Here is a 10,850-nt window from a genome sequence, read left to right as displayed (position 1 = left end):
AACTATTACTTAGCTCCGTGTAATAATTCTCAGACAACAGTACCATGGGTGTTTTGTGTGGCCATGTGTTGACAGGCGCTTCAAAGGTTTTTTTTAAGGATGAAGCCATTTCCTTCGCAGTCCATCATGCACGGCTGTGATAAGAACACTGCATGAGACCAGAGCCTGGAGAACTCAGTCATGCTGACACAACATTCAGGAGACATAACTCCTACGGCCATAGCTGGCTGGCTTGCCCTGTAGAATGCTCTTTTATTTACTCCGCAGTCACGCTGCAGTTCACTCTGCAGATGCTTCACTGACACACAAAGTAAAGAAAATGAGCCCAGGTCGTCATGTTCGTGCACCACCGTCCATGGCTATGTTGCCAACACGGCAACGGGATGTTTGGACAATCAGAAATGAGAGATACGTGAATACAGCTGCACAAGATGAAGTTGGCTTGCATGAAGTATACACATTTGAATGGGGAATTTTGATCAGTGTGTATTTAGGTAGAAGTGAGGTCCTAAATGTACCCGGTGACTACAGTCAACAACGTACCCGGGCTACAGTCAGAGCATTATTGTGGGCCAGAGCCATCATGGGTATGAACTGGAGTTCAGTGATTTTCGGTTCAACGCATTTTATGACATGATAGTGTATCCTAATTATAGGTTGGTGCGTGGTGGGGGGGGGGGGGGCATTTGGCTTGTCAGCCCCCGGCAGGTTAGTCCAAGGGCCGTAGGCCAGCCTTAACTATCTTCTCGGGCATGCAAGTCACACCAGTCACACATGTGCTTAGCTTTGTGTTCGTTGGCAGAAAAAAAAAGAAACACAAAATACCTAAAACTGGCTGTCTTCCAACATCTCAGTGAGCTCGATGACAACATCTTTACGATCCAGCTTTGCCAAAACATCCAATAGCTGACCAACATTGATGCCCTTGCCTTGCAAGGCATCCAGAAGAGCAAGCGTTGGTGACTCTTTCCGCTCCAGACCCCGGATGTAGGTGTAACTATATCCAAACGAATCAGCTAGCAATCGCCAGTCGTGTCCGTTGATCTGCTCGATATTGAGCAGCTCAGCCAGTTTCAGGCGTGCACTGAACGACAGCTTATGTACCGGCATGCTGTTGATATCAACATACTCTGGAGACGCCGCACTGTAGCGATCACCACTGTCAAAGCTTGTGCGGCGCCGTGCTGTGCTATGCTTGGTATCACCGGCATACCTTTGCTGACATTGACACCAGTCACAGTTTGTAACGCCTCCAGGAGACTACATACAAGGGAGAGAAGAAAGGACAAAAGAGGCAGTTGAGTCAGCAGAACAGAGTTCATCAGTACACCCTTTGAACAGCTGGCATTTCTGTGTGGATGATGTATTCAGCATTTTAACAAGTGAAACATTACTTCAAGATTTGCCACATTTTAACATTACACTCATGTAGAATTGACTTGTAAACATGCATAGAGCTACCCTACATTAACATACATAGATGATGTCCAGGATCACAGCCAGTGATCTAGTACTGGTGTACAGGCATATACACAACAAGAAGAGGTGGGGAGTTATTGATAGGTAGTACCATCATGACCTCTGACATCATCAGGATAAGCCGGTCTGTCTAGCCAGCCTGTGACCATGGTGACGAGACCAGGCTGCGGCAGTGCTTACCGTCTTTACTGGTGAAGAGGGAGTAGAGAATATGTCACGGGAGTGCAGGCCGAGACTGTCAACACTCTCCTCAACACTTACACAGGTAGGCAGTGACTTGCAGCACTGAGTGCAGCGTCGCTTCACTACATCACGTCAAGAACAGACGAAAGACAAGACACAAGAACAGACGAGAAAAGGCAAGAAAGGATGGGTGGATGACTGCATGTACCGGTACTCGTCATTGTTAGTCTGCTACGTGGTGTATGTTCCACTCTAGCTATCATTGTTTTCTGCCGAGTGTATCAGTTAGTGTGAAACTCTGAGTTACAACTGTACAGTACGGATCGGCTATAGCGTTGGTGTTTGATTTTCGTGAAAATATTACTATAGGCGATATATTACTACAGGCGATCTGCATACTTAGGTATGCCTGACACATGCGTGTATGGTGTCATTCGAACCAGTGCAGCGTGCTGTGCATGTGACTGTGCAGTACGCGCAGTGCAGAGCTACTTCCTGCGGAAACAAAAACTTCGTGACTTTTTGACATGAGTTTCAAGGAGTTGTTGTGCTCAACAAATGTGTTCTTTAAACTTCTTTTGGAAGAGAAACACTTCAACACATTCCGTTCCAAGTGGCAGGTCGATCGACGCGTGATGTCGTATGTCACGGAGAAGCTTCTCCGCGTCCCTGGTCGTCTTCGCTGTTACCTGAATGCCTTCTCCAACATCTCGGCAGAGACCACGGTAGCGCTTCAGCGCTGGTACTCATTACTGCCTCCGCTCTTGCTCGAGGATGCCGCGGAACAACAAGCACAGCCAACGCCAAACATTTCGAATTTCCTCCGAGGAATATCATAGTCGTACCAGCGCTTCCTGACTGCCGCGATCAGATCTCGCCATGTACGATGTATAATTTTTTACGATCATCACTATAGCCGATGAAAAATGTATGCAATAAAATCATTTTGACAAAGAAATCGTTTCATTATAGCCGATATATTACTATAGCCGATTATTACTATAGCCGATCCGATAATTATGTATAGAAAGGGGTGGTTTACGAAAATGAAATTGAGAATACGATCACTATAAGAGGTATATTACTATAGCCGACAACCCTATAGCCGATCCGCACTGTACCCTGTGTCCCTGCTACCAGCCACTGGGAACTCTATACACAGGGGATGCCCCCTATTGCACAGGGGATGCCCCCCCCCCCCTATTGCACAGGGGATGCCCCCCCCCCCCTATTGCACAGGGGATGCCCCTCTATTGCACACTCTGAGTGTGCATGGGACTGACCACGATCATACTGCGTAGCACTCAATAGAGGTTATGACATAATATGATTACATGACTTATATCATCAGTTGAAATGCTTTGGCAAAGTTGCGGCACAGCGATGCACTAGCGACTCGCTCCGTATACAAAATGCCCATAAGCGGTTCCGCTGTATACTTAAAGCACCCATGTGCGGTTCCAGAATTCTGCTGCCTCCTCATTAGAACTTCTTCTTTCGCATAACCGCTATGAGTGAGACTGTAGTTACAATCATGCCTGAGTCAGTGTAGAGACCGGCATGTCATAGGCACTATGCACTATGCACTATGCACCCACTATGCATCAAAGAAGATAGTCGCGTGCCAGGCCGCATCACCTGACGTGTTCAGGAACACATCAAGCAAATACATTCGCATCGGCGGGCCACCACTTCGCCCATATATCCTCAGTGTCGAATGCAGACCTCACAAGTGGGGTGTGATGTGCACACTTTAATTATGGTACCACGCGGCCGACGTCGGAAAATTGCTTGCGGTTTGACCAGAAGAGTTTGTGCTCAAACGTCATTAAAATATCAACAAACGCAATCCTTCACCAGTGGCAGAATATGGCATCTATGCTTGAATAATCTGAAGCGAAGGAGCCCTGGTCTACAGAAAGAAGGAACTGTGTCTCCAGGTGCTTCTCCTACTTTCCCCTCGTTGCACATGCATCATAGGTTATCATAGTGCAGGAATGTGAGATTTGCCAGGTGCCTACATGTACCTCGCACACATTTGTCTCTTACATCACCCGGCGTGTAGCTTGCATAGGATACAGGGGGCATGTGCACCCCCCCCCCCCCCCATCAATTTCGACTTATAGGTTCAGCATGCACGTAATGATCATGAATGACATGCACCCGCCATCCTACACATACATGCATGCGGCCATGCACCATCCCCCCCCCCCCCCCGGCCCTAAAAGGGGAATCAGCTATGCCCCTGCTTCACCTCTTGTAAAGTTGTATCACATAACCCCTACAGCAGGTGACAGAGAACTGCCACTGAATGTGAAACACGGCCGGCAAGGATGAACATGTATATCTACCTGGAGAATCTGCTTTCGAATCCGCAATCTTGCTTCCATTGTCAGATTGGCCACCAATAAAGATCTTACACTGGCGGCCGCAGACACAGATGTTGCACTTCCTTGTGTTGAAGTTCATGTCGTGTTTCACACTGTCCACGTACTCATCCGAGGCTATTGGTATTTTGTCCAGCAAGTCAAGATCTGCACAGTACACAGAGATGATTATCAATCAAGGAGTTTCGCACAACCCACTGGTATCAGCTTATGTACCCTGTTGCCCCATGGGGACTTTGCATCGCTAGCAGTGCGGCATACGTCAGCATCACCGAGGTGGTGGCACCAGTGTCTGGTGTACAACGTGGCCCCTGCAAGAGTGAAGGGAAATGAAGGTCGACGACGTGTTAAATGCTGCCCCTTCCTATAACACACGCTAGCGCTAGGCTTGACTCATGCGAGATAATTTCACAGGTATATGAACACCCCGGCAACCAGACAATCGGTGGCCATAACTCGTTCCCCACCGTAGAACTAACCTTGCTCATTTCCACCATGGACTACCATCATACCCGAGCCATGCACGACGATTCCACTGCAACTAGTCTCGTACGTCACCTCTCCCCGAGATGCACGCGACTTGCTGTCAACAAAGGGAACTCCTGACATGCCTAAATGAGCATGATGAAGCACAAGATCAGGTTGTAAAAAAAAAAAAAAAAAAAGTAAATTATCGTGTCCGTTCCCGAAGGGAACTCACGACGGCCGCTAACACCCGATAAACCCTAGCGGCAGATGCAGCGCCTAACGGTGGGGGTGAGTGGATAAGTCTCACAACCACTGGCACAAGTGCCGAAAACGACCCCATTAGCTGCATCCATGTACCCCTTGTGCCTGGCCACAAGTTCCCAGTTGACTGTGGGTAGCAGCACGGCTGGAAAAACCGCTCCCAGGCAGGACTTGAACCAGGTGCCTCTCGTATCTCAATCATGGTCTTTGACCAACCCACTGTGCCTGCCTGGTCAGGTTGTCATGGTTACTACTTGTAAGTGCATGTACTCCTAACAATAGAGAGGTTCCGGGGTACGATTTTCCGTGCCAAAATCCGTATGGGCGCTACGGATTTTTTCCAGGCGTGCTCCATACGATTTTTCGGCACGAGAATCCGTGTGGACTGGCTTTCATACGAACCATGCTCCGTATGGAGATTTTGCGTCATCGGGTGCAGAATGATTTTTCGCGTACAAATTTGGTACGAGAAACATCGATTTTTCGCGGGAAGTTTTGATTTCGGTACAAATTTTCAAAATAAAAAGGCATAGCGCGGGAATGTGACGTGTTTGCGATCGTAACCCTAGGCAATGACGCGTCGACGGCAAACACATAAGTTCCGTACCCCGGAACTTTTCACTGCTCGAAAACGACGTATAAAAAATCCGTAGAGCCTCCACGGATTTTGGCACGAAAAATCGTACTCCGGAACCTCCCTAATAGAGAGATTTGTGGCACTGTAACGAAATTTTTGAGCGAAAAAAGCTAACGAATATTCGTAAACTGTGAAGTTTCGCACAACGCGTGAACTTTTTCGTAGTGGGTCAACGCGGCGGCCGCGCGGGTGCGAAGAGTCAAGACAGGGAGTTGTACTTCGAAGTAAAATATTATCAGTATTTTAGTACTCCACAGTACGAAAAATATTTTCGTAGATCTGCTCTGTTTCCGCCGCATTTGGACAGATCTTCGTAGCAACTTTCGTTACTGGAACCCGGACGGTGAAAATCTTACGGATTTTCGTTGTGCGCAACCTCTCCATTACCACTCAACAAGGCCTGTAGGTTAACATTGGAGACAGATGCTAGCATAAACTACCATTGGTACGCCTCCTTTCTATTTTCTGCTTGTGCAGCTAATGGATACATACACATTTAGATACGGTGTTGAACTGATCGGCATACACCACTGTACACAACACACGCCATTCAACTGCACTTGACAGCCTCGAGCTAGCCATTTCTGTAAACCAGATGAGAAGCGTCAGAGCATGGGAGGGGGGGGGGTGTCAATGGTACTGTACAGAGGTTATGCGAATGATGTCATGGTGGTGAGTGAGCGGAACCGCTTATAGGTGCAATGTATACGTCGTGAGCTGTTAGTGAGCCGCTAGTGCATCGCTGTGCCGCGAATTTGCCAAAAGTATCTCAACTGCCAAGAATACATAACCCCAAGAGTGTGCAACTCTGCATATGGGGTCTGGCACAGCACGCTGCCCACATTACGTATCCATAAACTTTGAGCTATTGCGTCGTTTCGGAGACTTCGGATGGGTTTTCATGCGATGCGTGGCGTTCAGGCACTTCCTTTGCAGTATTCACTTCCTTTGCAGTATTCACTTACTTTGCAGTATTCACTTACTTTGCAGTATTGGACCTGTATCTAAAGTATTCTAAACCGTAAGAAAAGTTAAATCCAGGCAAGCGGCTTGATTATCGTTTCAATAGGTAATGAAGGCCATGCAGCATGCAAGGTACTCATAGCTCGTACATGTACTATCTTGGGGTTATGGACTCTTGCTGATTCTGTAATCGCACAACCTCTATAAAGATCAGGCCACACGCATGCTGGAATGTGACTTGATGTTAGTGGGAATTTGAAGTAAATACAATAACCTGCCATAGTATCTTCAAGAAGGGAAGGGGGAGGGGATCGCTATCCCTCACCCTTCGCTATCATGTTACCGTATTTCCTCGATTAATAGACCCGGTCTTTTGTTTTTTGAAGAGGGTTGGACCCCGGTCTCTTATTTGGGCATGGTCCATTATTTGAGCACGGTCCACTATATTTTCATCGGCACATCGCTGGAAACGGTGGATTTTTAACACGTCGTAATAGAACTTCTATATTATGACGTGTTAAAATCCACCATTTCCAGCGATGTGCCGATGAAAATATAGTGGACGGTGCTCAAATAATGAAAGAAAGCAATAGCCACTACAAAAATTGTAGTTGCGCAACCAAAAATCGCGTCCTTTTTTGATCCACCACGTGCTTTCTTAGTGCGCATGCGCAAAGCGATGAACTCAAATAAGAGACCGGGTCTCTTATTCGGGCATGGTCTACTATTTTTCCGTGAGGCCTGTAGGAGGGTCTACTATTTGAGCATGGTCTATTATTCGAGCATGGTCCATTAATCGAGGAAATACGGTATTCGGCAAAGATCCCGTTTGACTTTGCGAAGTAAATAGAGACTACAATCCAATCCAATACAATGTCATTCATGGTCATGGTCATGACGTGCATGCTGGACCTAGGCAAAATTATTTTAGGGGGTGCACGTGCCCCCGAGCCCTATGCGATCTACGCGCCTGCAATATACTACTAAACTCTGTGTCACTCAACTTCATAGCCTAGCCACTAGCACAAATTCGGACCGAGCGAGTACAAACTTGACTTGTCACCGGCTCACCCATATCGTTATCTGGAGCAATCCTCAGTTTTGGATCTTCATCTGAGCCGGAGCTTTCTTGGCGATGTATTGATGAATCGCAGGGATCACGCGGCATATGAGTCTCCTGGTAGTCCGTGGCATCCTTACCATGCTTTGTACCCATGCGGCTTTCAGTCTCTGTAGAATAGGACACCACTTGTTAGCATGTCACAATGCAGTATTTCAGAATGTGAATCCTAAAAGGATTCACACTTACAGATCACAATATCCTTCTGAACCGGAAGTTTGCAGCTAGCACCCCTACCTCTTACTAAGACATACTTTACTGTACTCATCTGAAACCTGGAGCCAACATGCAACTGCAATATTTCCCACAAAAGAATGCTAGTTATCCAACATCTGCATGTGAGTCACATGACCCTGGGACAGCTGTCACGACTAATAGAAAGCATGTTCTTTGCCTGTGAGCTGTGGACATTGTAAAATTAAAAAAACGAGAGAGCTTGGAAGCTCAGGGCCCTACACTATGCTTTTTTGCCTAGCTCATCATGCATGTTATTAGAACTGCCCCTCATGATCGGATTTTCTGGCCTTTTTGTAGCAATACATTGACCTGCTGAGCCAATGAGGTAAAATTATATTCCATACAATACGATACCATACAATAATACAATAATGCCCTTGCCTTGATAGTGGGCTTGTGCTTAACTGTTGCTGACGGCCGAATGCATGGTTGCCTGTGGAGCACATTACATAACTTTACAGTCCCCTATAATACGCATCCTGTCTGACGGCGAAAGAGGCTGCGGATTTAGTTTTTCTGCACGTTATCAGCTATGACTACTGATCTTCAGCAACTTGGGTCTCCTATAATACGCATCCTGTCGCTTTTGTAATGCTAACATAATGCTCGGGATAGCACTCGCAACTAATCTTCATAAACTTGGCCTGACTCTCACTCACAATAAGAATGTTGTAATGTTCATCGTTCCCAAGCGGTCGCTGGTTTCTCCCACAATTTCATCGTACTGTTGTACGACATGCTATATGACATCCTTATACCGTACAACACCGTATTGATGTCTTTGATGGTACAGTACGGGACAGGTACAGGATAGCGCCAGGCATGCCGATGGCACAAACAAACAAACAAACAAACAAACACGGAATTAAGGCTGTGTGGACCCTGCCTAGCGCCAGACATTACTGAAGTAACGTCTTTTGCATAGCTACGGGAATAAAAAATTGTCCTACCTTGGTACTCGGGTAGATTGTTGGTGAGGTGTGGTTGCCACACGAAAATACCATGGCCACTGATGACAGCTGCACCTCCGTCACTCTTCAACGTCATACTGGGCCGCTCTTTCTGGCTATAGCTGCCTAGATTGCAACATCAGAGAGCCATGCAGGACGGCATGCAGGAAGAGGTGTAAAACATAGCACAGGGACTGGGATAGGAGTTTTTGAAGTTGAGTTCCAACCGTCCTATCATCAAACTTAGCCACCAATTCCTATCTCCAAGAATTGTCTCAGTATTGATTCGAATTTGGCACGCAACTATCATAATGGTACTGTGCATGCAATGGACTGACCACCATACCGCACTGTGTAGTGACTCTAGTGAGTTGAAAAAAAGATTGCCATGGCAATGATGGACATGTGAAGGCTGCACTTACCTATGATAGATTGATGGTGGTCACTTGTTGGCCGAGTTCCCAGCACCACGAAAGCTCTCTCTCCTTGCACGTCCAGGCCATTCTGTTGAGCCCGACATGTTATCCGTGCCGGTGTTGGCCCCTCTCCACCGCCATCACCACCACCACCACCATCACTGCCATGCACACCTTCCATTATACAAAGCAGCTGTGACAATACCAGCGAGACGGCAACGTTAGCTTGGTTATAGATCCTGGGTCAGCACAGCTTCGTTGGGTGTACACTAGTGAATCCACTGTTCGTGTTAGCGCACAGTGACTTGCAACTATTCCAAGTACATGTACTGCCCACCACTAACAGAAATGACCATGGCAAGAAGCGGTACAGCTTTGCCCTGCAGCACAAATACGACCAGATTGACCAGTTCGGCTCTGACTGGATTTGTGATGGCTGTCCACAGCCTCTCAATGAGCTCCACCAACCGTACTTCACTAGCAATTATTGTGACGGTTGATCTGGGACGTTGTTGAACGAGGTGGTTCCAATGCCATTGGGACCATCTACTGTCCTTCGATACTTCAACCACTGTCAGGTTCGAAAGCCAGCTCTCATCGATATCCACTAACGGAAAGACCACAAGATTCTGCTAGTCCTAGCTACCATCCATGAGCAGACTTTTCCTGACCTCCGCCTTGGCTCTGCAGATCAGCAGGACTGTGTGTACAGACAGTGTCATGTCCATAGTTGCAGAGTGCAGCCACCTGCAGCTCTACCATACTCCCATAGTCTTTAGTGGGACGGTCATGTAGCTAACATACTACTTGCGTGCTTACCATCCATCCACTGATCCAGGGGAAGATCTCGACCGGAACATCAAATACACTGGGTCAGTGGGTGTTCTCCAGCAGTCGGTCGCCTTTTCACGATCCTTGGGCTTGGTAGTGGCGCAAGCACGCACTAGACGTCTACTCCTGAGTCCTGTTCTCCAGACCTCACCTGTTCACAGCACACTGCAAAGTCACCATGAATGACCACGGCCAACACTGCCTCTAGCTCTGGCAACAGACACTGTGACTTCACCACGGGCCTAGCGCCTGCCGGCATCATGATCTGCAAAAAATTGTAAGTCGCTCACTTCAACCGCGCTGCTCATCGACATCTTGCCCGGCATTGGCCCATCTCATCATCAGCTACGTAGTCTAGTCCGCATGCCGGCGCTGGTCCAGTTGTCTCTCGACTCAAGTTAGTTTTGTAGTTCTGCCAGCATGAGCCTGAAATGCTAATACTACTAGTACTAGTAATAGCGCTGCTATAGCTAGCTGTAGATCTACCACGAGTAGATCTACACACATGCAGATCTACTATCGGCGAAACCGGAAGGTGTGGACACGCCAAGGAGCCTACAACTTACAAGTACAAGGCAGTTTTAGGCCAAGTAAAATAAAATCCCAGTTTATCGTCCTTTTTTTCACAAAAATCGGGGAGGGAGGGCGGATTTTATTTTTATTTTTTATTTTTTGATGTGCTACAGACTAGTATAGTTCTTGGTAAACAATGACACCTCATGTGCAACAATCTGCAACAGAATAGTGGTAGTGTATGGAATACACAATGCTATAACAGTTATATGTACATAAACAATTACATGCAAAATCTTTGGATCGACAGATTGTCACTCCACTCATAAGACACAAACCCCAATACTGTTTGGTTCACACAGACCACCAGATAGACCACCAGAAAGACGAAGCTGTGTTTTCAAG

At 47.1% G+C, this 10,850-nt stretch overlaps 1 protein-coding gene across 3 annotated transcripts; it reads right to left on the bottom strand.

The window, feature by feature from the left end:
• Nucleotides 1-232: 232 nt before the first annotated feature.
• On the bottom strand, nucleotides 233-10,392 carry LOC135806597 (uncharacterized). 3 transcript variants are annotated; one of them, XM_065320801.1, is made up of 8 exons: nucleotides 9,921-10,392; nucleotides 9,108-9,294; nucleotides 8,686-8,811; nucleotides 7,450-7,608; nucleotides 4,529-4,660; nucleotides 4,014-4,196; nucleotides 1,741-1,784; nucleotides 233-1,260 (listed from the first exon to the last, which is right to left on the bottom strand). In XM_065320801.1, the coding sequence occupies exons 1-8, from the start codon at nucleotides 9,921-9,923 to the stop codon at nucleotides 826-828; spliced, it is 1,269 nt and encodes a 422-aa protein (XP_065176873.1). In that variant the 5' UTR covers nucleotides 9,924-10,392; the 3' UTR covers nucleotides 233-825. The 3 variants fall into 3 exon arrangements, with proteins under 3 accessions (XP_065176873.1, XP_065176869.1, XP_065176870.1); XM_065320797.1 differs by having other exon boundaries at nucleotides 1,660-1,784; nucleotides 9,921-10,389; XM_065320798.1 differs by having other exon boundaries at nucleotides 1,660-1,784; nucleotides 9,108-10,389.
• Nucleotides 10,393-10,850: the final 458 nt, after the last annotated feature.

This window comes from Sycon ciliatum, chromosome 1 (assembly GCF_964019385.1).
Source record: "Sycon ciliatum chromosome 1, ocSycCili1.1, whole genome shotgun sequence".
NCBI lineage: Eukaryota > Metazoa > Porifera > Calcarea > Leucosolenida > Sycettidae > Sycon > Sycon ciliatum.
The sequence above is the reverse complement of the archived record's forward strand: the minus strand, read 5'-3'. Positions and strand labels throughout refer to the sequence as shown.

Coding starts and splice junctions, on each gene's coding strand:
- LOC135806597 (XM_065320797.1), bottom strand. Junction 7,609..8,685: donor CAATCTACCCGAGTACCAAG/GTAGGACAATTT, acceptor CCTATTCTACAG/AGACTGAAAGCCGCATGGGT. Junction 1,785..4,013: donor TTCGAAAGCAGATTCTCCAG/GTAGATATACAT, acceptor GACGTGATGTAG/TGAAGCGACGCTGCACTCAG.